Here is a 26,513-nt window from a genome sequence, read left to right as displayed (position 1 = left end):
CCACACTGCCCCCCCCCCAAACCCCCGGTGGCAAATTGGGGTCTGGTGGCACCACCGAAGCGGGAGGCCCCTGCCGGGGCTGGGCACGGCCCCACAGAAGGGGTGGCCGGCGGGTGCCAACGCGCCCCCGCCTCGCTTGGGCACCTCTGCTCCACGCGAGGGGCCCAGGTGTCCTGCGCTGGGGCGGGAAGGGGGGGAGGCGGAAAGGGGAGCAGCAAGCAGGGATGGAGCTGGAGGCGCCGGGTCCCCAACGGAGAGCGTCCCCCCGAGCCTGGGTCCCCGCAGGCAGCTCAGGCTGAGGGGTGGCCCTGTCCCCGCCATGGGGGGGGGGGTCGTGCCCGGTGGCCCCCCATCCTCACAGGCCCGGGACAGGCGGAGGCCCGCCGAGCCGGCAAGGAGGGGCCCCGGGGGAGGGAGCGGGCCCCCCGGCAGCATCGCCCGCCTCTGGATTCTCGGGAATTACCAGCTTGCAACACAGGAAACGCTGCCGCTCGCGGTGGAAAACACCCACCGCCACCCCCCGCGGGCCGCGGAGCCCGGGCAGACGGGGCTGGGCCCCGCCTGCACCATCAACTGCCCCCCGGGGGGCTGCCGGGGCCGGGGGGGCATGGGGGTGCCGGGACCAGGCTCGCCAGGGCTTTCCTTGGGCTCCCAGCCCGGCTGTTTGGAGCGGAATCAGCCCCGCGGCAGGGGATTTGCTCACCTTTCCCGGGAGGCTGAGATCATGCCTGAACCGCTGCCAAGCGCTGGGGAAACTGAGGCAGCGTCCGGCAGCACCGACCGGGGCCCAGCCCCGCGCCCGGGGGCCGTTTGGGGCCCGAACCCTCCTGCTTCAGGGAGGGACCGGCAAAAAGAGGCAAAGAAAGGAAGGGGGATCCGGCCTGGTGCCCGCGGGGGACCCCGGGGCCGGGCGACGGAGCCGCTCGGCGGGTCAGAGGAGCCGGGATCAAACCGTGGCCTCTCCCGGGGCCACAAAGTCACTGTTTTATTCGGGAATTCAGAGCGCGCCCAAGCGCGGGCAGCAGCGGATCCCCCCGTGCGGGCGCAGCCCTGCCGGGGCGCTGACGCCGGCGCGGAGGCGATGGCCGCGGCCCCAGGCGGAGGCCAGCTCCCCGCGGCCACCCGGCGCTGAGGCCTGCGCCGCTCGCCACGCCTCACACGTCCTCCCGCAGCGCTGGGTCCTCGACACGCCGGAAGACGGCCGGGAAGGTCTTGCCGCCGCCGCGCTGCACCTTCTTGCCCTCCTCCGTGGAGGTGCCCAGCCGGGCCACGACGGGGTCGTCGCTCTGGGGACGGAGGGAGGCCGTGGGGCGCCGCGGGGGGCCGGGCCGGGTGGCCCCCGTGGGGCCGCGGTTTTTCGGAGGGAGGGAAGAGCCCGGATCGCCCGGCCCGAGCCCGGCTCTCACCAGCTCGGCCAGCGGCACCTCCTCGAAGAGCGGGTGGTTGCTGAAGTGTTTCACAATCCACTCGTGCACCTCCTCCACGTCCGTGATGGTGTAAACGAGGCCCTGCGGGGAGCCCGGCGGCGTTTCGGCGCGGCGGCGGGGCCCGGCGCCGCCTCCCCGCTCCGACGGGCCTGCTCACCCGGTGCCACTGCCACCGGCAGGTCCCGGCGCTGCCCGGCCTCGCCGAGGCCCGGCCCGTGGGCACGCCGCCACGCGCTGCCGCCGCCGCCGTGACTCAAGCCGGGGCCAGACTAACCCTCATTCCTCACCACCCGCCGCCGCGATCCGTCACCCCAGACGGACGCCGGGCTCCCACGGACGCACCCGCGGGTGTCACGGGGAAGGGGGTGGGGAGTGGCGCAGCGCCCCGGGGACGGAGCTGGGGTCTCCCCCGGCCAACCCGGGATTCGCACCCACCCCGCCGCCCGGGCCGGAGGCGCCCGGAGCCCACGGCCGCCCCGAGCTCACCCCGAGGCGCAGCACGTAGCCGTACTCCGCCAGCAGCGTGGGGCTGATGATTCGCCATTTGTGCTTGGTTCTCTTGAAGTGCGGGTCGGGGAAGAGGAAGAACATCTTGCTGAGCTGCGGGGAGACGGGCGAGACGCCCCACGCGCACGGGCGGGCGGCGAGGGGGTTTCAGCCCCCGCTCGTCGCCTCTGCCCGAAACCAGCACGGCCGCCGGCGGGACGGGGAAAGCCCAAACGGGCGCCCAGGGACGGCTCCCGCAAACCCTTCCCGAGCCCGTGATTCAGAGCCGTGCCGGGAGCCACGTTCGCACGGCCGTGCCATTAACCCTCTGCGCGCCGCGTCCCCCCCCCTCCAAGCTCCCCAAAAAGGCAGCTCGGCCTCCACGGGGACCCTTGGGGGATCCCGGAGATGGTGGGGGCGAGAGGCGGCCGGGGGCTCCCGCGGGCTCGGGGAGGGCTCCGACCCACCTGGCCTTTGCGGAAGAAGTTGGGCAGGTGCTTCATGGCGTTGGTGCGGACGCAGGCGATGTTGTCGTAGCGGCCGGGCTGAGCCGCCCGCAGCGCCCGGATCCGGTCGCGCACGTAGTCCGACACCTTCACGCGGATCTCCAGCCCCAGCATGAGGGTGCGGGGGAAGAGCGGGGCCAGCTCCACTGCGGAAGGCGGTGGCGGTGAGCAGAACGGATCGCCCGTGTCCCCCTCCCCCCCGTGGCTTTGTCCCCCCCGTGTCCCCACTCACCCAGCAGCCCGCCGTAGCCGCAGCCCACGTCGGCGAACTCCACGCGAGCCGGCGCCGCTGCTCCCTCGGCCGGCGGGGCGAAGAAGGCCGGGTACAGCTGGGCCCAGTCCATGTCCTCGGGCCTGGCGGGGCTGCGGGGGGACACGACGGGCTGAGTTGGCGGCGGACGAGCCGACCCAGACCCATTCCCAGACCCATTCCTGGTCCCGGCCCCGCGGGGGCTGCCAGGGGCACTGGACCGAGAGCCGCCACCCACAGTCCCTCGGCCCCCGGGAGCAGCAGGGTGCCGCTGGCAGCAGGGACGGGGCACCCGGTGCCCACCGTTACCGGGTCCCGCTGCCCAGCGTGACCGCGGTTTGCGGGAAGGAGGGTCCCGCGGTGCAGCGTTACCGGGGAGGGGGGTTGGGGGGGGTGTCGCGGTTTTACCGGGAACGGGTGCTGGGGGGAGGTCCCAGGCCTCACTGCTGAGGGAGAGGGTGTGCGGGGCCCCGTGGGACCGGCGGGGGTAGGGGGGGAGCCGGTGCCCGGGGGTGTTGCTGGGAGGGTCCCGTGATACGGTGCAACCGGGACTGGCAGAAAAGGGGGGTCCCGGTGTAACCGGGGCTTACAGAATGGGGGAAGCCCGGTGAGACCGGGGTTGGCGGGGGGGAGGAAGGTCCCGGGGTCCCGTGTAACCGGGGCTGGCGGGGGGGGGGCGCCCGGTGTGCCCGGCGGTGGCGGAGGCGAGGGGGGCCCGGTGTTGCCGGGCCGGGAGAGCGGCGGCGGCGCCGCACTCACTAGCGCAGCGTGTGGTCGGCCAGCGGGTTGGAGTGCGCCCGCTGCCGGTAAAAGCGCTTCTGCGGCGGCGGCGCCGCCGCCTCCATGGCGGCCCCGGCGGCACAGCGCGGCCCTGCGCGGCGCGGCGCAGCCCGGCGGCACGCGCGGGCGCCCGGAAGAGACGTCACCGAGCAGCACTTCCGGTCGCGCCCGCCGCCGCCGCCTTAAAGGGGCCACGGCCACCGCCCGGCGCGCCCCGCCCATAGTGGGCGTGGCCTCAAGCCACGCCCCAGTTCGCCCAGTAACCGCCAGCCTCCCCCCCAGCGACCATCCCATCGCCCCCACGAGCTGCCCGGTGCCCCCAGGGCCCCCCAGTGACCGTCCCATTGCCCCCAGACCCCCCCCAGGGGTCCCCAGTGCCCCCAGTGCCCCCCAGGGACCATCCCAGTGCCCCCAGTTCCCCCCCAGTGACCATCCCAGTTCTCCCAGTGCCCCCCAGGGACCATCCCATTGTGCCCAGTCCCCCCCCAGTGACCCCCAGTTCTCCCAGTGACCCCCAGGGACCATCCCGTTGCCCCTAGTCCCCCCCCCGGGACCCCCAGGGGCCTGGCGTGGAGAGGCCTCAAGTCTCCTAGCGGGCTTCATCAGCAATTAGTGCCAGCCCCTAACGAGCCCCTGCTAGCAGGGCCGGGCTGTTCCTGGCAGCAGGGCCGGAGGGGAATTCGGGCTGCGGCACAGTCGGGGGTGATTTCTGAGAAGGCCCTGGGGGGGGGGGGTGTGGAGGGAGGGTTGAGCAACACCACGGCCGGGACGCCCATGGCGGAGCCGCCCCGCGTCCATCTGTCCGTCCATCTGTCCGTCCCGCTGGGCCTCACAGCTGCAGTCCCCCCCATCCCCCCCACCAAGGCCGACGGGAAGCGGCCACGGGAGGAAAGACCGCAGCCCAACCCCGTGATCCATCCCAAAAGCAGCTCCGCGCTGGGGCTGCCGCCGGCGGGTGTCCACGGGGCGCTGGGCGACTTTCCAGGCACCCGCCGGCAGCTGAGTTGCAGGGCTGGGATGGGGGGGGTGGGGCTCAGCACCCTCTCGATGGCCCCTGCGTCCCCAGGCAGGGCGGCGGGCAGCGGAGGCACCCAGGACACCCCATGCCCCTGCGTGGTCCTGCATTAACCCAGTGACGCACAGCGTGACGCAGGTGCCCCGCGGGGGGTCCCCGCCGGGGTTAACCAGTGACGCCCCCCCGGGGCCCGGCGGCGCTGGCCGAGGGCCGGTTGCTCATTAGCCCCGGGGCCGGGGTTTGCTCCGGTTACTCTTTATCCCGGCGTGGGAAAGGGGCCGGGCGGCCGTTGCGGGGCTGGGACGGCAGGGTGACACCAGGGCAGGAAGGGGATGGCACTGGGGTGACAGTGGATGGGACGGAGACAGGGCCCCGAGGTGGGGTGGCACCAAGACAGGGACAGGTGACACTGGGATGGGACGGGACAGCACCGGGATAGGGCCTGGGACAGGGCGACTCTGGGACGAGGTGACACGGGGACAGGCCTGGGATGGTTGACACTGGGAGAGGGGCTGGGCCTAGGGCGGGTGACAGGGGGGCCGGGTTGGGGGCAGGACAGGGACAGGGTGACACCGGACCGGGTTGGGGACAGGTCAGGGACAAGGTGACCCCAGGACGGGACAGGGTGACCCGGGTCGAGTCGGGTCGGGACAGCGGGGTCCCCTAGGGGCGGGACCAGCCCCGCCCCTCGCCGGAGCGACGCCCGCTCTGGCCAATAGGCGCCGCCCGGGGGTTCGCCGCCGCCAATCGGGAAGCGGAGGTGCGGCGAGGCCCCGCCCCTCCGCCAAGATGGCGGCGCCCAGGGAGGCGCCCGGCGGCCACGTGGAGGCCGGGGCCGGGGCGCTGGAGGCCGTGTTCCCCCGCGACCCCGCGCTCTTCGCCGACTCCTTCCCCGAGGAGAGCCGCTACCGGCTCTGCGGCCGCGTCCTCCGCATCTCCCAGCACCACGGGGCGCGGCTCGGCGTGGCGGCGCCCGTCTGGGAGGCGGTGCGGGGGCACCGGGGCATGGGGGGGGGGCCCATAGGAACACCGGGGGGTGGGGGGGGACCCCGGGGGCACCGAGGGAATGGCGGAGACCCCGGGGGACCAGAGCATGAGGGAGACCCATAGGAATACCGGGAGATACGGGGGACACCGGGGAATGGGGGGGACCCATAGAAATCCTGAGGGATGGGAGAGACCCCGGGGACACTGAGGAATGGGGGGGACCCATAGGGCCACCGGGGGAGACCCCGGGGGCACCGGAGGATGGAGGGGCTCCATCCTTAGCTGGGGGCTTCTGGGCTAAACACGACCCCCGGCGGCTGGGACGGGGGGGTGGCCCCAGAGCCCCCCCGCCGACGCCCCCCCCCCCCCCCCGCCACCCTCGCAGGCGCTGGCCCTGTGCGGGTACTTCGAGGAGCAGCGCCTCGACTTCCAGGGCAAGAGCGTCATCGAGCTGGGCGCCGGCACCGGCATCGTGGGCATCCTCGCCGCGCTGCTCGGTGGGCACAGGGACCCCCGCGGGGGCGGCTGGGGGCACGGTGGGCACCCCCCCCCCCCCGGACAGCCAGTCCGAGCCCTGCGCTCGGGAGTCTGACCCCCTCCGTCCCAAGCCCCTTCGCTCCCCGCACCCTCAGGAGGGGACGTGACCATCACGGACCTGCCCGTGGCCTTGGAGCAGATCCGGGAGAACGTGCGGAGGAACGTGCCGGCGACACTGGCGCCTCAGCCCCGCGTCCGCGCCCTCTCCTGGGGCCTCGACCACGGGGCCTTCCCCAGCGGCTACGACGTGGTGCTGGGCGCCGACATCGTCTACCTGCGGGAGACGTTCCCGCTGCTGCTAGGGACGCTGCGGCACCTCTGCGGGCCCCGCTCCGTCGCCTACCTCGCCTCCAAGATGCGGCGGGAGCACGGCGCCGGCCTCTTCTTCGACACGCTGCTGCCCCAGCACTTCCTCGCCGAGCTGGTCCACCGTGACGAGGAGCAGAACATCAACATCTACCGGGTGACCTGCCGGCCCCGTGGCTAGGAGCCTCTCGCTGGCCTGGGGATGACGCGGACGGTGACAGAGGCGCTGGCAGGGGGCAGCAGGGGCTCAGCCCGGGACGAGGGGATTCATCCGGCCCGGCCGGCGCCTGGGACGTCCCGGGAGCCGCCTTGACGTGCATTAAAGAGCCGCGAGACCCTGCGGGGCCTTGGCGGTGCCGTGCTGAACCCAGCTGCGCGGGATCTGCCTCTGGGTGCTGGGGGGGCTCCGTGGGTGCCCTGGGGGACCTGCCGGCTGCCGGAGGGGCTCTGAGGGGGACGGGGGGACGCTGGGGGACTGAGCTGGGTCCCAGCAGGGCCCTGGGGGGGGCTCTGGGGGGCCTGCTGGGTACCCACAGGTCTGTGTAGGGCACAGCTGGGGTCTGTGGGGCTCCTCGGGGAGCCAGCCAGGGATTGGGGGGCTCTATAGGGGCCCTGTGGGCCTTACCGAGGCCAGGCGGCTCTATAGGGGCCTTGTGGGACCTGCCAGGGGCCGGGAGGGGGCTCCATGGGGTCTGGAGGGGCCCTGTGGGATGTGTCAGGGGCTGGGGAGGCCCCATGGAAGTCAGAGGAGGCTCTGTAGGGACTCTGGGTTCCCTATCGCAGCTGGGGGAGCTCTATAGGGGCCCTGGGGGCCCTACTGGGCCTGGGGGAGCTCTATAGGGGCCCTGGGGGACCTCGCCAGGGGCCAGAAGGGCCGCATGGAGGCTGGGGCTGCTCTATAGGGGACCTGCCAGGGCCTGGGGGGGCTCCATGGGGTCTGGGGGGGCTCTATAGGGTCCGGGGGGAGGCTAGGTGGCTCTATAGGGACCCTGGGGGACTCGTCGGGGGGCGTGGCCCGGTCGCGTGTGCTCCCGGCTCCGCCCCTTCTGCCGCGCCCGCCCCGAGCGGATCCGCCGCCTCTTCAGCCAATCACGTGGCGCCGTTGCGCGTCGAGTGACGTCGTATCCCCGCCCATTCCCCGGGCGGCACCCAATCAGCTTCCGACAAAGAAGGGCGCCACAGGTTGGGGTCCGCTTTGCGCATGCGCCCTGGGGGGGAGAAACGGAGCCCGCTTTGACCCCCGGCGGCGCCCGTAGAGCGGCGGCGTGACGCGCAACGCGCGCGCCGCGAGCGGCGGGATGCAGCGGGTGGCGCTGGGCGCGGTGGCCCGGGTGAGCTCCGGGGCCCCTCCCGGGACCAGGCCCCTCCGAGGACCCACACACACACACACCGGGACCCTCCCGGGGCCCTTCCCCTCCACCGGGACCCTCCCGGGGCCCCCTGCCCCGCGCCGGGGCCCTCCCCTCCCGCACCGGCAGCCTCCGGCAGCCCCTGCCCTGACACCGACACCGTCCCGGGGCCCTTCCCCACACACCGGGACCCCTCCGCCACTTACCGGCGCCGTCCCGGACCCGCCCTGTCCCCAGCTCCCTCCCCCAGTCGCAGAGGGGGGCTCGGAGATGGGGGGCGGGATGTCCCGGTGTCCGGCCCGGTGCCCGGCCGCGGCTCACGCGTCCCCCTCCCCCCCCCCCCCCCCGCAGGCGGGGCTCTGGCCCCCGGCCCGGCTCTTCCGAGCCGCCCCCCGGGCGCTGGCGGCCGACAAGGAGGCGCTGATGAGGCTGCGGCGGAAAACGGGGCTCTCGTTCGTGCACTGCCGGCAGGCGCTGCTGCGCTTCGAGGGCGACCTGGGGCAGGTGAGGGGCTGGGGCAGTGGGCGGGGGGGGGGCCTGGGGCCGGGACCCCCCAGGGCAGCCGAGGGACCAGGCTGGGGCCGTTTCCCCGGGCCAGCACTTATCCCCCTGCTGCCTCTGCGCTGCCTGGCGAAGACCTAGCTCCTGCTTTTCCGCCTTTTCCCCAGGCCGAGGCCTGGCTCAACGAGCAGGCGCAGAAGGAAGGCTGGAGCAAAGCCACCAAGCTGCAGGGGCGGAGGACCAAGGAAGGCCTCATCGGGCTGCTGCGGGAGGGCAACGTGGCCGTCATGGTGGAGGTAGGCGCAGGCTGGAGCACCCGGTGTTGCCCCGAGCCCTGGTGCCTCTGCCGACGAGTTCAGCCCTTGCAGACAAAAGCCACCTGGGGCCCCGGGGCCTCCTTGGGGGGCAGAGGAGCTGCAGGGAGGCCCTGCTCTGCTGAGGGGGCGGCCGGGGACATTTGGCACCCCCGGAGTGACCCAGGCTCTCCTAGGTGAACTGTGAGACAGATTTCGTGGCCAGGAATGCAAAGTTTCAGCAGCTGGTGCAGCAGGTCGTGCTGGGCACCATGTTCCACTGCCGGGGCACGGCAGAGCAGCTGACGTCCTACACCAAGGTGAGAGCTGCGGCCGGCCCGGGAACCCCCCAGCCCTGCGTTCGGCCCCTCCTCGCCTCTACGCGGCCCTGAACAGCGCATCCAAGGGGCTGGGGGTGCCCCCAGGTCCAGGGGCAACAGTGGTGCTGGGACAGAGGTGGATCGGATGGTTAAACCAAGCCTTTCCCTCCTCTTCCAGCATTTCCTGAAGCCAGATGAGCTGTCCCAGCTCCAGACAGGGCCCAGCGGGGGCCTGCTCAGGGACCAGATGGCTCTGGCGATAGGTGAGAGCTCCTGGCTGGGAGGAACCAGTCCGGGAAGGGGTGGGAAGCCTCCAGCCTGGAGCTGTGTCCTCTCCGGGGAGCGACACGTCTCCCCGCCATTACCCTGCAGGGTAACGAGCACCGAGGAAAGCAAAGCCGGGAGACAGGTAGGAAACCACCCTCGCCGCCTCCCGTTAACCCAAAGCCACTCTGGCTCCGCAGGCAAGCTGGGAGAGAACATGACCCTGCGGCGAGCCGCCTGGGTGGCCGTGCCGGAGGACTGCTACATCGCCTCGTACGTGCACGGCTCGCTGCCGGCGAGCGCCCCACCGGCGGCCGCCGTGGCCATGGGCAAGTACGGGGCGCTGGTGGCCTGCCGCCCGGCGGAGCCCTGCCCCAAGGCCAGCCTGCGCGACGTGGGGCGGAAGCTGGCCCAGCACGTGGTGGGCATGGCCCCGCTCTCCGTCGGCTCCCCTGAGGACGAGCCTGGTGGCGAGACGGAGACCAGGATGCTGGCGCAGACCTTCCTGCTCGACCCCGGCATGACCCTGGGCCAGTACCTGCAGCCCTGGGGCCTGGCTGTGCTAGACTTTGTGAGGTTCGAGTGCGGGGAGGAGACGGAGCAGCCGCCAGCAGAATAGACGGGGAGGAGGAAACGGCCTCTTGGGCCCAGCGTCAAGCTCTGCCCCGCAGTTTGAGCCTGGATCGGTCTCTCCGCGAGCCTTGTTGGAAACGCGACAGCCAGAGAAGGTAAAAAGGGTCGATTTGTATCGAGGGCCAGGCCTGGTCCGGCCCAGAGGAGCCGACTCGAGGGGCAGCGCAAGTCACAGGGGTGGTGTGGCCCCTCTCATGTCCGACCCGGAACAAGGCAGAATAAAGAGATGTCCCAGCTCGGAGGTATCCGGCCCCTGGGCGCTTTTTGTGCGGGGAACAGGGGCCTGCGAGAGCCCAGCGTTGTCCCAGCAGGCTCCTAGCTCTGCTGCGCAGGGACACGGGGGGTGCCAGACACGCAGGGCCTGGGCTGGAGAGCTGGGGCAGATCCTCCCCTCATCTGGGAACAGCTCCGGGGCCTGTTCCCTGCTCGGCAGCGGCGCTGGATCCCCACCGCACACAGACCCTGCAGAGCTGCTGCTTTTCTGCTGGTTTCTTTAATCGCAGTTAGTATAAAGGGTCCAAAAAACAGAGCGAGGCCAGGCTGGGCCGTCGCCCCTTCAAGTAACGAGAAAAGGAGGAGGCACCCGAGGGCAGCACTGCTGAGATGCCCACGCTGGGGGGCTGCGCCCAGGCCGGGGGGTTCCCCGGGGCGTCCCTGACAGGGGGGGACATGACCCCCCCAGAAGGCAGACGGGGGCCGAGCAGCACCCGGTCCCTGGGGCGAGAGCTGGGGCTGGTGAGAGGCTGCCCAGAGCAGCGCGGTGCTGCCTTGCGGCGGCCGAGCCGTGCCCACCCGTGGGGTGCGCTTGGGCCCGTTTTGGGGGGCAGGTTCTGGCTCCCCCCTGGCCCTTGGTCCGAGGCGGGTGCCTGGGGGGGCTGGTTTCCTTTGGCAGTGATGCCGTGGGAGGGGGAGGCACATAAACGGGGGGACATGGGGGCTGGCCCCCCCCCCCCCCTTGGCACCCTGAGCTCAGGGTACTGGTGGGGACTGGGTGCTCGCAGGACCCTGGGTGCTGCCCCAGCCCTTGCGGGACACGGAGCAGCATGAGATGAATCGCTGGGGGACTGCAGTGCGATACGGGGTCCCCCACACCCGGGCTGCGTCAGGGGATGTTCAGGCCCCCGGCGCGGAGGCGCTAGCACCCATGGGTGTTACCTGAGGCCGTCGGAGGCATGGACGTGGCCTGAGGAGCAGGTCCCGGGCGGGAGGCACGTTCCCGGTCCCATCCAGGCCGCGGGGAGGGTGCTGGGCCCCGGAGGGGTCGGTAAGGCTTGGCGGCTGTGGCTCCGTCGGGTGTCGCTGCCCGGGTGCAGGGCGTCCCAGGCCAGGGGGCTCCACAAGGGCAGGGGGGGCGGCGGGGACCCGGAGCCGGAGCTTTTCCCTGCCCGGGGCAGATACTGGCGGTGCTTGTGGGGCTGGAGACCCCGATCTGAAGGGAGGCAACACCCCCAGCGCGGAGTAATGCCCTGGATCCGGTCGGAGATGGGGGAGCAGAGGTGCCCTGAGGAGGGGGATCCTGACGCCTGTCCTGCCGGGCTTCACCCGAGGCGGAACCAGTCCAACCCAGTCACAGCAAACTGGGGGAACTGGGCTCCTGGCGCCCTCCTGCGCAGAGCCCAGGCCAGGGGCAGGAGCCAGGAGGGAGACGGGGTCTCACAGCCGCTGCCCTGCGCCTGGGGCCGGGCAGAAGGAAGGGCAACCCCGGGGTCGGGGTCTGGCCACGGCAGCCCGACCCGGCATCTTCGATCCAAGGCACTGAGTGAAGGTTCCCCGCCGTAACGGGGCCGGGGGGGGACCCTGGGGGGGCCCTAGGGTGCCCGCAGCTGGCCGAGGCTGGCATAAACGTCCTCCGCCTCGCTGAGCTCCTCAAAGATGGGGATGAGGTTGAGCAGCTCCGTGTCGGCCATGTCATCGAACCAGGACTGGACGGGGACCTGGCAGGGAGGAGAGGGGCCGGGGTGAGCCAGGCCTGCCCGGGCCCTCGCCGGGGGCAGACGGGGCCAGAGCGGGCAGGGACTCACCGCATTGCCGGGGTGGAAGATGTAGGAGGCCGGCGAGTTGTCCAGGATGAGGGTCTTGTGCAGGTCGCGGCCCAGCAAACTCAGGTCCTTCACGTAACAGCCCTGGTGGAAGACGCAGGATTCCCGGAAAAGCCGAGCCCGGAAGACCCCGCGTTGGTCCAGGAGGTCGGTCACGGGGTCGGCGTACTGGGGACACAGGGGGACGGGCCGGTCACGCACGGCACGGGGACGGAGACCCCCGGGGAGCCGGAGCCCTGCCCCGTCCCGCCGCTCACCTTGGCCAGGCTGGCCGTGAAGAGGACGCACTCGAAGAGCTCCCCCATCCGCCGCAGGAACTCGTCCACGAACGGCCTTTTGAGCACGTAGACCTGGCGGGGAAGGTCCGTCAGCCCCGGCGGGGGGCACCGGCCCCCCCTCCCTGTGCCACAACCGCCACCCCTCGGTCCTCTGTGGTCCCCGTGTCCCCCCCCCCAGCCGTACCTGCTGCCACGTCCTCCGCGTCACCGGCCGCCTCCTGGGACAAGTAATCGAGAATAGGCCGGGGATGGTAACAGCCTATCCTGGATTACTTGAACCAGGCCACGGCCCTGGGGGTCCTCACGGCTCTGCTGGTCCCCTGCCAGGTCCTCGACTGTCCCCCCCCCCCCCCCCCCCCGGGCCTCTCACCTGGTGCGTGGTCCCCTCGATCTCCACAGGCACGATGAAGTCAGCATTGCTGATGGGCTGGGGGGGGAAACGGAGCATCCGTTAGCAGGGAGGGAGAGCAGGGATCCCCCAGGCCAAGGGGGGGGGGCAGCGTGTCCCCTCCATACCCGTCACCCTGCCCACGACACGGTCTCCCTCCTGCAGACACGTGTATGACCGCTTAAGCGCACACATAACCTCTCCAGCCCATCGGGGAAGGGGGCACCAGCTGCTCAGCAGCTCTCTGGGAGAGGGGGAGGCTGCAGGGCCCCCCCCAAGCCCCTCGCTTGTCCCCAGGGTAGCTCATGGGATGGAATGGGATGAGCTGTCCCCCCGTATCCCATGTCCCCCCCCCCCCAGCTCTTTGTGTCCCCCCCCACCTTGAAGGAGCTGTGCACCAGCGTCTCGTCCAGGTCGATGACCACGCAGATCCGGCCCTGGTCCTGCTGCGTCACCTCGGGCAGGAGGCAGGTCCCGGGGATCTGCAGGCGGGACAGGGCCGCTGTCACCCGCACTGCACCCGTCCCCATCGCCCGGGGGACGTCCCCTCCCTCCCCGGGCCATGACGCCCCCATGGGGGCTGTCACCCTCTCCGGGCCAGGCTGGGGGACGGTGGTGTGGGGGCAGACACGGGGCACGGCCAGCGCCTCCCCCCACTCCAGGCTGCATCGCAATCCTGTGGGCACCGTTTCAGTGGGGCTGGAGGACGTTTGGGGTCATGGGGATGACTGCTGCCACCCTCTTGTGTCCCACGCATGGGGACGGAGGCTTCACGTACCTGGTAGAACTGGTACTGGAGACACGGCAAGAGATCGGACTGGGAGAAGGGAGAAAGAGGCGTTAGGAGATGGGGCGAGAGCTGTCGCACTGCCCAGGCCGGCGGGGGGCCGAGCACCCCCCAAGGGCTGGGCAGCCCGGGGGACACGGGGACCAGGCTGGCGTCACCCCCGACGCGCGGGGGCAGCCCCTTACCTTGGCGATGGTGTTGGGCTCCTCCTTGCAGGCCCCGTGCTCGGCCCCGCAGCCCCCCTGGCCGCCATTCTGGGCGCGGAGGCAACAGAAAAGCGCTTTGAAGATGCTCCGGCCACGGGGTTTCTTGGGCGAAGACCTGGAGACGAAGCCTGAGACGGGGAGAGGGGACGGAGACGCGGGTGAGCGTCAGCACCGGCTCCAGCGCTGCCACAGGGACGGAAGGAGCGAGCAGGAGCGCTTTGCCCCGCCGGCCCCAGGAACCCCCAGCCCATCCTGGGGACCGAGACGGGGGCTCCAGCACGGACGGGGCTGGGAAAGGACCCTCTGCCACCGATGGGTCCTCGCTGCAGCCCAGGCATCCGCCAGCATCGGGGCTGCGATGCCGAGCTGCCCCTCGGAGCCACGGCGCAGACCGGTGCCCGGAGTGCCGCGCCAGGCCCCAGATGAGGAGCCGGACGGGCTCAACGGAGACAAGCCCTGCCGGGAGCCAGCCCCGGCCGGTGGCTTTCGGTCTCTCTGTCCACGGGGGAGAAGCACGTCCCCATCCGTGGATGGCAGCCAAGCTGTGCCCAAACCTGCTCCCCTCCAGCAGCCAGCGAATGGCAGCTCCGAGAGCCGGCGAGCGGAGGCAGCCCCCTCCGATGCGGCCGGAGGCAGCGACGCCGGACAGGCAGCGGAGGAAGGACTCCCCGCCGCTCCCCTCCGACTTCCCGGCGGCCCTCGCAGCGGGGCAGGCCGAGCGCCAACGTCCGGCGACGGGGCCAAAGAAAACGCCACCCCCGGAGCACCTCGGGGGCTGCGGTCTGCAACGCTCCCGCGGCCAAGACGCGGCGACGGCAGCCTGGAAGAGGTTCCTCTCTCCGGCCAGACCCCGGCGCATGCGGCCCCGGCGGCGCTTTGCCAAAGGCTGGAGGGTTCTGAGCTCTGCCCATCACGTGGGACAGCCCCGGCCGAGCAGGATGCAGCCCCCGGCGCGCCGCGGGTCTCCTCGCTCCCTTGAGGCTGGTGGCTCGTCCCCAAGGATGCTGGCGGGGACCCGCCGCCCACAGCAGGCGCACGAACGGCTCCTTCGGTCACGGGATCGCGGCGCCGGAGGTCAACGAGCCACGGCAACGCAGGCAGCGAGGGCTGGTGGCCGCGTGACCCGGCCGGGCACCACGCAGAGCCCGGGCACCCTGCCCCAGGATGTCCCCGAGATGAGACAGGCGTCACCGGCCCCGACCCGGGACAGCCGGAGCAGCACCCGCCGTCGCGGCTCGGCAGGAGATGGCAGCACCGCGGCAGAGCGTCTCCGCGCAAACAGGTCCCTGCACCCGCAGCCAAAGTCTCCCCCCGGCGCCGGCAACTTTCAGACCCGGTTCCCAAATCCTCATTTCCCAACCAGGCCAGAGCTGGCGGCTGTCACTCATCGACGGCTCGTCCCGGCGGGGACTCGCTGCCTCTGAGCGGTGCCTGCTCTGCGGACACATCCCAGCCACTCACTGCGTCCGGGCTCCGGCTCCTGCCAAGGTCCCGGGGCCGGAGTGTGAGCCGAGACACCCGGATCTGCCCCTCGCTGCTCCCTCCGTGCCGTGGGCGCGCACACGAAGGAGCCTCAGGGCAAAGTGGGGGTCGAGGGGTATCGAACCGCCCCGGGTCCAGGCCGGGACCGGCAGCTCCTCCGAGCGCTGAACAGGGGGGAACAACCCAGCCCAAACGCCGCGGGGGGGCTCACCACCCCGCCGGGGGCTTCGCTCAGGGATGCCGGCCCCGAGGATCGGGGAAAGGGGACGGCACAGCTGGAACAGCGACCTGCGGCCGGGGGGTTCCCGGCTCCAGCAGGGCCCCTCATCCCCCCCCGAGCGGGGGATCACGGCGAAGCCAGTGGCACGGACCCCATCTCCGGCATCGGAGCCGCGACAAACAGCCCCTGGGAGCCTCTTGAAGGCAAAGGCGAGGATCTTTGCCAGGCTGGAGTCAAGCTGAGACGCTCCACATGCCTTTTTTTTTTTTTCCCTCCCTCTTTTTTTTTTTTTTAAGATGGATTTAATGGTCTAGTTAAACCGGAGGTTAAAATGGCCCCGCGGCACCAGCCGTTCGCTCCGCGCGTCTCGAAGCTGACGAGCCCGTCATGCCGCCGCTTGAGCTCGCCCCAGCGGAGCGAAGAGGGGCGCCAGACCCCAAAATTGGCTCAGTCCCCAAAAATCCCGCCTGAGCCCAGCCGGCCGGGAAGGGCAGCGGGACACGGCGCCAGAGGGGACAGGGATGGTTTGGGGGAGCAGGGACGAGCACAAAACCCCCCCGTACGTCCCCCCAAGAAACACCCGGAGGAGAGGAGAGGAGGCGACCCGAGCCTGGGAAAACTCGCCAAGGTTTAACGGGAAGCAACAAAACAGCCCAGGAAAAGACACGTCCCTGCTCCCGTTCGAGCAAATCGCTGCTTTTGAGAAGGAAAAGCCCTGCTGAAACTTTGCTGTCGCACCCAGAGAAACTGGGGGGAAAAAACCAAGTTTCCGGCGGGTCAGCGCGCCGCGGCTCGACCCCGGCCACTCGCCCTCTGACCCCGCGCGCCCACGCTCGGCTATAATTAAGCGCCACTAATTGCCAGGCCGCGGCGACGAGGAGGCGAGCCGCCCCGAAACCGGCTCGACGCCCCAGCGCCGAGGGGCCGCGCGCGGCGTCGCGCACCTGCCCGCGCGGCTCCCTCGGACCTGCCGCTCGCGAGGAGCGAAGCGGCCCGGCGGCCGAGCGCGCGGGGACGAGCCGGGCCCGGGACCCTGTTAAAATCCAACCCCGGGCGCTCGTTAACCAGCGACCAGGGGTGACCCCCTGGGCAAGGCCCCGACGGGTCCCGGCTCGTGGCGGCTCCGCTGGCTGGACCGCAGCCCCGGCCCTGCGTTTCGGCTCCTGGCTCCGGTGCATCATCCTCCTCCTCCTCCTCCTCCAGTGGCGGCGGCGCTGGGAAAAGCCCCGGGTTTGGCGTGGCCAAAACGGAGGCGTCGAGGGGCAGCGGCGCGAGGGCCATCGCCTGCCCGCGGGGCGGCCGTGGGCAGAGCCGAGCCGTGGCGGGACGGGACGGGGGCCTCGTCCAGGCCCCCCCTGCGCCCCGGCACCTCCGGGGTCCGGCCACGCGTCCCGCCGGGGACGAGGGAGGCGGCGCGGGGCAGCTGATGGGACCCCCCCCGGGGGGGGGCTGCTTTGGCACGGGGGGGGGGGAATAGCCCCCGGCTGGGCCTGGGGGGGGCTCAGCCTGGCCTGGGGCAAGGCCCCAAGGCCCTGCCCCCCCCAAGACCCCCCTGACAGCCCCCCCCCGGCCCTGCCCCCCCCAGGGACCCCCATGGCAACCACCCCCCTGCCCCGCCCCCCCATGGCAGACCCCCCCCCCCCAGGCCCTGTCCCCCCCTTCCCGGGACCCCCCTGGCAGCCCCCCCCCCCGCGAACCCCCCCATCAGCCCCCAGCGCGGACCCCCCCGCGGGGCTCTGCCCCATCCCCGGGCGATGCCCGCCCCCCCCCCCGGGGAAGTTCGGGGCCTTGGGCCCTTACCCGGCGCGGGGAGCCGCGGCGCCTCCTCCCGCTGCACCTGGGCGATGACGGAGCCGCTTTCCATGGACGAGCCCCGCGGAGCCGGGGCAGCCGCGGGGGGCGCGGCCGCAGCGCCCCGGCCTGCGCGGCCGCTCAGCGCCGCTCCAACATGGAGCCGCGGCGGGGCTGGAGCGGCGGAGGGGGGGGAAAAAAAAATCACCAAAAAAAAAAATCGCAAAAAAAAAATCACAAAAAAATCACAAAAAATCAAAAAAAAAAAAAAAAGGCACACACATCCACAGCACGCGCGCCCGCGGAGGAAATGGGGCCGGCGGCGGTTTCCAGGCCCCCCCGCGCGGCGCGGCTCGGCTTGGCTCGGCCCGGTTCGGCCCGGCGCGGGGGGCTCGCGGGGTCCGGGGAGCGGGCGCGGGGGGGGGGGAGGGGGGGCCCCGGCGCGCGCCCCCGCCGCGTTCGGCGCTTTGTTATTTTGTTACCGACCCGGGGAAAAGAGATTGGGGGGGGGGGAAGGGGGAGCCTTGAAACGGCTGCGGCGCGCGGATTGGGCGGGCGGCGGGGCGGGGGCGGGGCCGCGGCGCGCTGATAGGGCGGGCGGCGGGGCGGGGGCGGGGCCGCGGCGCTTACTATGCGGTGTTTACCTAACAAACATTCCAGGCGCCGCGGGCGGGGGCGGGGCGGGGCGCGGCTGACACGCCCCCCTCCCGAAGGGGGCGGGGCCTGGGGCGGGGGGCGGGGCTGGAGGCAGGAGAGGGCAGCCCCCCCCCCCCGCCCCACAGCCCCCTCCATCGTCTCCTGCCCCACGGACCCCATCAGCTCCTGCCCCATCTGCCCCACAGCTGGTCGAGCCACCGTGGGGCAGGAAGCACCGGGAGAAGGAACCAGCCCCAACGCGGATGCACTGCGGCCCCCAAAATCCCCATCCGGGGGCCCTGGGGACACCACGTCAAGGGCCACCACATCTGGGGACCATGGGGACACAACGTCTAGGGATGTGGGCACACCATGTTCAGGGACACAGGGATGCAGCCTCCGGGGACCGTGGGGACACAATGTCCAGGGACAGAGAGACACCATGTTCAGGGACATGGGGATGCAACGTCCAGGGCCACCATGTCCAGGGATGTGGGGACATGACATCCGGGGACCATGGGGACACCACATCCAGGGACATGGGGATGTGATGTCCAGGGCCACCACGTCTGGAGATGTAGGGACCCAATGTCCAGGGACGGGGGGACACAACACCCAGGGACCGTGGGGACACGACACCCAGAGAGGTGGGGACATGACACCCAGGGGCGCAGGAACATGATGTCCAGGGGCCACAGGGACACAGCGTTTGGGGACACAGGGACACGACATCTGGGGACCGTGGGGACGCGACGCGGGGCCATTTGCCCAACGTTCCTCACGCGACAGCCCCCCACTAATTTTTTCCCCCACTTTTAGCGCTTCTTTGAAAAAAAAATAACCCTGTTTGGGGTTTTGGGGGGTTTTTTTGGACTGAAACCCCGGCTGCCGCTTGGTGTGTGAGATAGGAAGAAACGGGGATTTTCCGGCAAGGAGAGACGGGGCGGCCCTTGTCCGCGCGCGGCACAGCGAGGCGGCTGCGGCGAAGTGCGTCGGGTCTCAGCCCGCCCTGCGCAGCAGCGCCACCGTTTTCCAGGTCGGGAGAGCCGGGGGACGGATACGAGCGTGGGAAAACACCTGGGAGAGCCACCGCGTGGCTAAACCTTCCCCTCGCTCCCCTAAATAACCCCTGGATAAGCCCCCGGAGCGGAGCCCGGGGTGGCCAACGTCAGCCGCGCGGTGCAAACCCCCCGAGGGGGGAAAACACACACGTGATTTCCCAAAAGACGGAAAAACTAAGCCCATGGAGAGGAAAAAAAACGAGACCCAGAATGCGGGAGATTTGGGTTGCTTTCCCGTCGGGGCCGCCCATTTCCCCGAGCTCCGGGCGATTCCCGCGCTGTGCCGGGCTGCCGCCAAAGCGCTGGGAGGAAGAGCGAAGGAAGCGGAGCGCCCGCTTTTCCTCGGGAATGGCAGCTGGGAAATTGGAGCTGGGCTGTTATTTAGAGATACAGGCAAGGCGGAGTAAATAGGGAAGGGGGGGCCGGGCCGGGCGCCACCGCCGGCCTCGTGCCGCGGGGCCGCGTGATGCCGGGCGCCGGGAGCCAGCAGTTAATTTAGCCACCGGTTCCCAAAATAGGGAAGCGCCGGGAGCGGGTGGCCTTTGGAAACGCAAAGCGGACGCAAACGCAAAGCCCGGCCAGAGAGCGGTTTTCACCTAGCTCCGGGCATCGGGAGCATCCGCCACTGCTCGGAGAACCAGCTGCTGCAATTTAGCCGTTGCTCCTTGCAAAGTCTCCCCCGGTTTCGAAGGGCGCCGGGATTCCCACCTTTCCAGGGCCTTGCAATAACAGGAATAACTTGCAACGACACGTCTGCAGAGCTGCTCCTTTTTTTTGCAGCACGGAGTGGTTATCGGAGTGGCTCCGCTTGGCGCCGCGACCAGCTTTCCGCCCTCTCCCAGCTCTCCCGGCACCAGGGCAGCGCCAGCCTTTGCTTTGGTCTCATTCCAGAGCTGGATAAATACGCGGTTTAATTAATGACTAGCGACGGGGCATTGGGAAATCGGTCCTCAGCGTCCTTGGGCTCCCGTTCCTCGGCCAAGGCGGCAAACCCCGACAGCAAAATCCGCCCTGGCTGCGGCGAATCTCCGGCGGCGCCAGGATGGAGCCGCCGTTTTCCCACACCGCGAGTGCCCCCGGCGCCACGTCGGGAATGAGGCCCCGGCTGCCTGCTTGGAGCTGTTTTCCTCCCGGCGAGGGCATCGGGAGCACGTGCCGCGCAGCTGCGGGAAAAGCTGGAAGGGGCCGAGGCCGTCCAGCATGCGCGGGAACGTCGGGCAGGCGGCAAGTCCTGGGCGAATAAAGTCAAGCCGGGTCCTCGCTCGGCGCTTTCACGCGCTAAAAAACAGTCCGAAAGGCAGCAGAAGTCCCCGGTGGTCGGAGCGGTGCTGCCGGCCCGTCGTGGCCCCTTCGGAGGCTGCTGCTGCTTGGCGTTCTGGCTCCGCCGCCACCTCCAAGGGGATTTTTCCCGCCGCCGCCGCTGCGTCGGCTCCGCATTCCTGAGCGTTGAGCAACGCCTTTCCCCCCCCCCCGCCAGCGGTGGCGGCAGATGCTCCGGGTGCAAAGCTCACGGCTCCAAACCCGCCCCGGGAAAAAACCCCCCTCACGTCGCAGCCGGTGCCTGGGGAAGCGCCGGCGCGTTATCCCGGGAAAGCCAGCTGCGGAAATTGCGCCTCTGGCCCCCGGACCGCGAGCGCAACCCCCTGCACGCACAGAGACCTTATCGCTACTGGTAGCTTTTCCTCGCTTGTATTTCTGCCGCCCCGGCTTCGTAACGGACCCGGAGGAAACCAGCCGGCCCTTGGGCCCTCGACGGGAATTTGCTCTCGTTTTAGCCCATTTTGCGCTCTATCGACCGGCTTGGTGCGCTGGGGTTGTTTTTTAGCAGGCTGATGGCATCGATGCTTCCCACCACAGGCCCTTCGCTCTGTCCCTCCGCTTTCCCTTTCTGCCGGGCAAAAGGGGATCCTCAAACTACTGCACACGTAATTGGGGAGAAACAAGGAAAAAAAAGGGGGAAAAGAAAGGGCAGGTTGCCAAACGTCGGGGGAATCAAAAGCGAAACGCTCACTGCCTCTCCCGCGCCGCGGCCCTCGTCCGGCAATTTATTACCGATCACGACGTGCGATCGCAAATAACTCCGGGGAGGGGACGGACACCTGAGCGTTAATTCGGTTATCGGCCCATCAGGATCCACGGCCACGAGAAAGCACCGTTTTCCAGCTCCGCGTCTTTCCCACGTGCCGCAGCGGCGGGACCTGGAAGGAGCGTGGGAAACGGGTCGCGCAGGGGCAGCCGACAGCAGCGCTTCCCGCGGCAAATAACGCACGCGGCCAGAAACGCGGTTTTGCTTCTCGGGTCTCCCGACACGCGGCGAAAACGCACAGCTGCGTGTCGCCGACAGGAGACCTGGAGGAAGAGCAGGAGAAACTAGGAGATATAAATGGAGGAGGGAGGAGAGATGGCGTGAGCCAAAGGCGCCGGGAGCGCTCCGAACGCCCGCGCCGGTGCTCCTCTCCCGCGTTGCCTTTGCGGCAGAGGTGAGCGGGAGGAGCGACGCTGGCACACGGGTTAACAGCACTTGCTTTATTTTTTTTTTCGTTGTCGTTATGTAAAACCGTTGGCCGCGGGAGCGTTTGATTTGGCCGGGAATTCGGTGCAGATTCCCGCCTTGACGGCTTTGCGAAGCAAAAAGCCGAACGAGCGTTTTCGTGCGTCGCCAGGAAAACGATGAAACGCTCGAGATCAGCAGCAGGGTTTTAGGCACCGTATTTGCTTTTTCTCCCCTCTGGCCCCAACGCGGCTGAGGCCGCTCGCCTCGTCCCTGCCGCGATCCTGCCGAGCACCAAAAATCTCCGGCAAAGGCCGGGAGCCGCCGGCGCTCAGAACGGCGATTCGGGCCCCTGCCTCTCAGCTCCCTCCCTGCCGGCGAAGAGCCACAGAAAAGCTGAGGAAATCGTGGAGAAAGGAGGCAAAGCAGCGGCGCCTGAGGGACCACGAGGGGGGGGAAAAGAAACAAAACCCAATTCCCTCCTCTAGAAAACCCTGAGGAAAAAAAACTCTCCTGCAATAAATTAGGGATTCTCCCGCTCTCCGGTGGGCGCACGCGCTGCAGAACAGGGAGCAGCGCGCGAGCTCCCGGAACGTGGCCGCCGAACCGCGGAGCCCTTTGCGAAGGGAGGATTTACGCGTTTCGCCGACGGTTCGCTGACCCACCCGACGGCACGGATAAACAGGAAAAGGAGAGGCAGGAGGCTGCGGGATGCCGGAGAGCGTCCCACCGCCCAGGCGGCCGGCCGGCCGCCGGCACCAGCCCCGTGCGCGCCGCCCCTCCGGGTCGCTGCCGCGTGCTTCAGCCTTGCTGCCAAATACATCAAGAATTGCAAAAACAAACAAGCAAAAGGGGGGGGGAAAAAAAGGGAGCATCCTTGCGGCGCTCCGAAACGGGCCAGACACTTGAATCGAGGGGAAAAACACACAAAGAAAGGCCAGCTGGGGTTTTTTTGGCTTTTTCTCCTCTGCTCCCAAGATGAAAAATCGAAGCACACGCGAGCCGCGTGGTGGGGGTCCCCGCAGGCGGGAGCCGGGGACCGGGATGCTCTCGGAGGAGCGGGACGAAACGCGGCCCCGGGGCTCCGCGAAGCCCCTCCGGCCGCCCGTCCCCCCGTCCGGCCGCCCCCGCTCCGGCCCCAGCCTGGTGCCTCTTTCTTGGAAGTCGGGCTGGGGGGGGGAAGGGGGGGGGAGCCGCTTTCCTGCAAATCACATGGTCCCGCTTATATAAATCCCGGCTTGTTTGCGCGCCGTGCCCGGCTTTAAAGGCGCAGGCAGGGTTTTTCCAGCCCTTCCCAAGGGCGGCCGAGCCCGGCTGCGCAGGGAAGGCAGCTGGGGCCGGCACGAAGCCGTGAGACCGTTCCCAGCGGAGATCGCGGCAGCGGCGGTGTCGGGACATGTCCCCCGGGAACGGCCCGGCACGGCCTCGAAACGCAGGCGCTCCCGGGGCCAGCGGCATCGCGCCGCGGGGGGAAAAGGGGAGTTTGCACCGAGGACGCGAGGGAACACTTAATTCATCCTGAAAATACACACAGAAAGGGGAGTCAGGGCTCAGCGTCTCAGCTTTTACCTTCTTTTGCAGCCCCTGTGGGCAGTAAAGCGCGTGAGATGCGGTTTATCCGCCCCCCGTAGCCGCCTGGCCGCCCCAGGCGCTTTTTCCGGCTACTTCGCACTCGAGAGTGTCGGCGAGTCCCGCGCTGCCGCAAGTAAAGCGTCAACCAACTGTTTTTTTTTTTAATCATCAAAATCACATGGAAACGCACCGCAAATCTCTCTTCCAAAGCACTTTATCTGCATTAAAAAAAAAAAAAAAAAGCATCGCTTTTGAGGAGCCAGCATCCATGTCGAAACCGCCCTCGGTATTGAATTACATCCGGCGGGAGCAGGGAGACGCTCGATGCGGCAAACGGCTTCACACGCCGCGAGCGGTGACAGCAGCGAAGCAGAAACGCCGCAAGCGCCCGCCGGGGCTGCCCGAAACGCGGCGCTGCGAGAGCCATCGAGTCGAAAAGACGAGGAAAAGGGCAACTTGCAAAACCGCTCGGATCCTTTCACCCGTATAAAACTCCGCAGCGCGGCCGACGCAGGACACAAACCTCCTCCTTCCCCTTCGCCTCTTACTTTTTGCTGAATTACCAGCCGAGCGGGAGACACAAAACCCCTGGGATGCTCAGCTATAATATAAGTACTCAGTGGTTGTAGGCTGAGCGCGAAGGGGTTCGCACAAGCAGAAAAGCGGCGTTTGGGGCTAACGTGCCCCAACGTGCGATGCTGGCAGAGCCCAACTAGGTAACGCGCAATCACCTTATTTCAAGAACTCCATTTAGCTGGACGGAGAAGGCGACAAGGTTGAAAACCGCTTCCGAAACCGGCAGCCCGACCTCCCCGTCCTCACAGTTATATATAAAACCAGATTAAGCAATATTTGTCTCAGAATTCGGAGGAGCGTAGGAACAGGGCCCAAGCTGTGCCTATACACGGCAGGGATTTATGAGGGGTAAAAAACGGAGCAAAAGAATTCGGCCCAGATCAGCAAACTCTGCAGTTCACTTTTTCTTTGCCTCCCTTCACCTGTGTCACTCGGCCTTTTCTAAACACCGAACTTGTTTTTCGTTCCGTCCTTGCGTTCGCTCCAGCTTCGAGGAAGCGCGCGTGTACAGTCAACACCGCCACGCTCCAAAGGGCCCCGAGAAGCTGCTGATTGGAAAATTTAAAGCAATTTTCCTCTATTTATAGCTCCTGGGAACTTTAAATTGAGATGTTTCATTACCTAAATTTCTTGCGATTGCATAAGCAAGCCGAGTTGTTTGAGCTGCGTATAAGCACTCAAGTTTTAGCGGCTCGCTGGGTGCTGGACAGGCGCCTCGGCCGCTGGAAGGTATCTCCGAAGAGCTGGCACGGCCACCGCTTTTATTTTGGGACTGCTTATGTGTACGGGAATGCTGGGGCTGGACTTTAAAATAAGCACTGAAGTTGAAAAGAGAAACATGAACACAGCGAGCAGGAACTCAGATACTCTCATAACACGCAGCTAAATATGTCAACAAGGTTTCTTAAACCACCTTCCGCTTCTCCTGCTGACCCTTCCTTAGCCTTTTTGCTGTTGTTTGTTTGGAGCTTGGGAAGCGTTGGCTTAACCATGGGTGTTTCGTACCGTCAGGGGCAGAGCTCGCAGGGTCCACAAGGCTTCCTGAGGCCACTTTCCTCCTGATTCGCAGCTTTCCGACCCTTCCCGCATTGGCCTCCCTTGCGGAGGGAGTTGCCGGCTTCAGCAAATTAATCCGAGGGTGGTGTAAGAGGGACGAAAGTCCAGGCGGGATCGTGCCACCAGCGTGGACCTACTGTATTTTTGCTGCATTCCCCCAAAGCTCCGGGATTGGATGCGGTGCCCACGCTTTCCCCTCGTCCGACGTTGCCGTGGCCCCTGGAAGCAGGGGGTCAGGAGGGGCAGGGGCTGTTGCAGCTCTTGCAACAAAAAAATGGCAAATTGTCTTGCAAAGCAGCGCACAGAGCTTCAGAAAGCAGATTACAGCCCCGAATTTTGAAGCCCGTCTTATTTTGGGGGGGGGGGGAGTTTTCTGATCGCCCATCGCTCGCGTCGGTCCCCGTTTCGGTATTCGTTCTTTCCGCTATTGCCTAAAGACCAGACCCGTCGCCTCCCTCGTTACACGCTTTATTAGTGCATTGTGGGAATTAAAAAATGATAAAAAAAAAAGAGCACCCAGCACAAACCCAACCAAACCTGACAAAGCAGCACTTTGTGCAAATCAGAGCGCGACGCTCCAGCTGGCGACCTCGCCGGGAAGACGATGCCGCCTGGCGGGTGGATGCCGCAGAGTCGGCGGAGGAGCGGGAAGCGCCTGTCTCTGCAGCTCGGGCTTCTCGCCTCGAAAATAATTGCTGTTTTCACGTTACGACACTCACCAGAAAACGCCCCGCTGTTAACGCTGCCTGAGCCTCTTCTGAGGCTCCCTACAGCATCGCCTGGTTAATTATATTTAGTCCCAACGAAGAAATTTGCCTAAATCCCGCTGGCAAAGCAAAGCAACTGGCCTCGACTCCTCTCTCAGCCCCGGAGCCCCCCTGAATCAGATCCCGGCGTCGCACCAGCCCCTGGTGAAGGCGGACGCCACGGCACGCGCCCGATTCCCACCGCGTCCGCCTCTGCGGTGCCGAGAGCCCCATCGGTGCAGCGGATTCCCAAAGTTTTGACCCAAATTGCAGTATCCCCTCCGGCGCCTGTCCCCGGACAGGGAGCGCGGATCGGTACTTACTCACCCAAGCGGGCGCCCACCGGGTCTCCCGGCGCAGCGGCGAAGGTTTTGCTCTCGGACGTGGCCGGTCGGAGCAGCCGGAGCCCGGTCGGAGCAGCGGGCGCCGGGGCTTTCTAGGAAATCACAACAAGGCGAACTCCCGCTATCGGCACCGCCGCAATCCTCTGCTCTCGGAGGAAGCCGGGAGCGCAGATGGCTACGGGCAAAGAATAAATATTTCATTAAGTCTGAGGTGAGGGTTTTTCTTATGTACAGGTTTGTGGCTGCCGCTTTGGCAACTACTCCCCCTTCCGACAGCCTCTTTCTTCCAGGAATTATTGCGATTATTTTTGTCTTCTCCAAACAAGTTAACCCCTTCCCACGCAGCACGGTGTTCGGAGGCACCCAGAAAGTTGCTCGACGCGTAGCAAAGCCTGTTTGTTTTGCTGCAACAATATTATACGAAACAAATACTTAGCAAAGGGGAGAGCTGTGCGATAGTTCGTGCTATGTGGCTGGGCTCTTGCTAGGTGTCATTCCTACGGCTGCTGCCCTCTGGCTCACGTTGTTGTTTTAACTTCGTTCGTTGTTATACACTGACCATATTTACTTATTTTCAACAAAATAAAGGTTGACGCAGGCAAAAATAAAGGGGCTTTCTTAGCAGTCGCGGCATGCTGGGCACAGGACTTTTGATTAAAACCACGTTTATGATCCATCATAAACACATCTATTTCCCCCTCGCATGCATCTTTCACCTGCATCACTGTTTATTACTCTGAAGATGTGATTTTTGTAAGGATACACAACAGCACAAGGTTTAGCTCATTTTATTTTTCCAGGTAAACATTTGCTAGAAGGAAATGACGCTCAGCTGCGAGCTGGATGGTGTCTTGAGAGGGGAGACACCCCCTAACAGGTATCAGGTGTGTTGTGCTTACGAACCACAGGGACCCTCGGGGAAGTTAACTCTTAATTGTTCATATTCCCTCCTCTGCTTGGAGATTTGTCCCTCATTTTAATTGGCAAAGGAAAAAAAAGGGGGGAGAGGGGGGAGAAACAGCCTTTGGGTCTTCTGCAATGCAACTGGTGCTGCTCGGCTCAATCTCTCCTCCATGGGGTTTCTGCTTCTCGCTCCTCTCCACCTGGAAAAGCACCAGCTTGGGACAGCTCACCGTTCCCAGCCCTGGCTCCGCGCACGGATGCACAGACACACACATCTGGGGAT

General features: G+C 67.6%; 4 protein-coding genes across 5 annotated transcripts; 2 read left to right on the top strand and 2 right to left on the bottom strand.

Annotated features, from left to right (window-relative positions):
- Nucleotides 1-1,075: 1,075 nt before the first annotated feature.
- On the bottom strand, nucleotides 1,076-3,570 carry METTL1 (methyltransferase 1, tRNA methylguanosine). 2 transcript variants are annotated; one of them, XM_067314144.1, is made up of 6 exons: nucleotides 3,429-3,570; nucleotides 2,652-2,782; nucleotides 2,381-2,565; nucleotides 1,914-2,027; nucleotides 1,407-1,508; nucleotides 1,076-1,286 (listed from the first exon to the last, which is right to left on the bottom strand). In XM_067314144.1, exons 1-6 carry the CDS (start codon nucleotides 3,512-3,514, stop codon nucleotides 1,155-1,157), a joined length of 750 nt encoding a protein of 249 aa, XP_067170245.1. In that variant the 5' UTR covers nucleotides 3,515-3,570; the 3' UTR covers nucleotides 1,076-1,154. The 2 variants fall into 2 exon arrangements, with proteins under 2 accessions (XP_067170245.1, XP_067170247.1); XM_067314146.1 differs by having other exon boundaries at nucleotides 1,914-1,985.
- A 1,683-nt stretch (nucleotides 3,571-5,253) lies between these two features.
- On the top strand, nucleotides 5,254-6,475 carry EEF1AKMT3 (EEF1A lysine methyltransferase 3). Its single transcript, XM_067313944.1, has 3 exons — nucleotides 5,254-5,451; nucleotides 5,837-5,948; nucleotides 6,084-6,475. Exons 1-3 carry the CDS (start codon nucleotides 5,254-5,256, stop codon nucleotides 6,473-6,475), a joined length of 702 nt encoding a protein of 233 aa, XP_067170045.1.
- Nucleotides 6,476-7,268: 793 nt separating this feature from the next.
- Nucleotides 7,269-9,895, top strand: TSFM (Ts translation elongation factor, mitochondrial). Its single transcript, XM_067314086.1, has 6 exons — nucleotides 7,269-7,625; nucleotides 7,995-8,147; nucleotides 8,312-8,440; nucleotides 8,635-8,757; nucleotides 8,936-9,020; nucleotides 9,222-9,895. The coding sequence occupies exons 1-6, from the start codon at nucleotides 7,593-7,595 to the stop codon at nucleotides 9,638-9,640; spliced, it is 942 nt and encodes a 313-aa protein (XP_067170187.1). The 5' UTR covers nucleotides 7,269-7,592; the 3' UTR covers nucleotides 9,641-9,895.
- A 233-nt stretch (nucleotides 9,896-10,128) lies between these two features.
- On the bottom strand, nucleotides 10,129-17,077 carry CTDSP2 (CTD small phosphatase 2). Its single transcript, XM_067314087.1, has 8 exons — nucleotides 16,855-17,077; nucleotides 13,332-13,480; nucleotides 13,138-13,176; nucleotides 12,740-12,841; nucleotides 12,342-12,398; nucleotides 11,951-12,043; nucleotides 11,676-11,861; nucleotides 10,129-11,588 (listed from the first exon to the last, which is right to left on the bottom strand). The coding sequence occupies exons 1-8, from the start codon at nucleotides 16,916-16,918 to the stop codon at nucleotides 11,463-11,465; spliced, it is 816 nt and encodes a 271-aa protein (XP_067170188.1). The 5' UTR covers nucleotides 16,919-17,077; the 3' UTR covers nucleotides 10,129-11,462.
- Nucleotides 17,078-26,513: the final 9,436 nt, after the last annotated feature.

The sequence above is a fragment of the Apteryx mantelli genome, chromosome 33 (assembly GCF_036417845.1).
Source record: "Apteryx mantelli isolate bAptMan1 chromosome 33, bAptMan1.hap1, whole genome shotgun sequence".
NCBI classification, from domain to species: domain Eukaryota; kingdom Metazoa; phylum Chordata; class Aves; order Apterygiformes; family Apterygidae; genus Apteryx; species Apteryx mantelli.
The sequence above is the reverse complement of the archived record's forward strand: the minus strand, read 5'-3'. Positions and strand labels throughout refer to the sequence as shown.

Bases quoted from the DNA above. Each gene is read 5' to 3' on its own strand.
- EEF1AKMT3 (XM_067313944.1), top strand. From the start codon at position 5,254: ATGGCGGCGCCCAGGGAGGCGCCCGGCGGCCACGTGGAGGCCGGGGCC. The intron at 5,452-5,836 runs GTGCGGGGGCAC...CCACCCTCGCAG, and splicing joins CGGCGCCCGTCTGGGAGGCG to GCGCTGGCCCTGTGCGGGTA. The intron at 5,949-6,083 runs GTGGGCACAGGG...CCGCACCCTCAG, and splicing joins CATCCTCGCCGCGCTGCTCG to GAGGGGACGTGACCATCACG.
- TSFM (XM_067314086.1), top strand. From the start codon at position 7,593: ATGCAGCGGGTGGCGCTGGGCGCGGTGGCCCGG. The intron at 7,626-7,994 runs GTGAGCTCCGGG...CCCCCCCCGCAG, and splicing joins CGCTGGGCGCGGTGGCCCGG to GCGGGGCTCTGGCCCCCGGC. The intron at 8,441-8,634 runs GTAGGCGCAGGC...AGGCTCTCCTAG, and splicing joins ACGTGGCCGTCATGGTGGAG to GTGAACTGTGAGACAGATTT.
- METTL1 (XM_067314144.1), bottom strand. From the start codon at position 3,514: ATGGAGGCGGCGGCGCCGCCGCCGCAGAAGCGCTTTTACCGGCAGCGG. The intron at 2,783-3,428 runs GTGAGTGCGGCG...GTCCCCCCGCAG, and splicing joins GCCGACCACACGCTGCGCTA to CCCCGCCAGGCCCGAGGACA. The intron at 1,509-1,913 runs GTGAGCTCGGGG...GGCTCCCCGCAG, and splicing joins GCTACGTGCTGCGCCTCGGG to GGCCTCGTTTACACCATCAC.
- CTDSP2 (XM_067314087.1), bottom strand. From the start codon at position 16,918: ATGGAAAGCGGCTCCGTCATCGCCCAGGTGCAGCGGGAGGAGGCGCCG. The intron at 13,481-16,854 runs GTAAGGGCCCAA...TCCCCGTCTCAG, and splicing joins GCCGCGGCTCCCCGCGCCGG to GCTTCGTCTCCAGGTCTTCG. The intron at 11,862-11,950 runs GTGAGCGGCGGG...CTGTGTCCCCAG, and splicing joins TCACGGCCAGCCTGGCCAAG to TACGCCGACCCCGTGACCGA.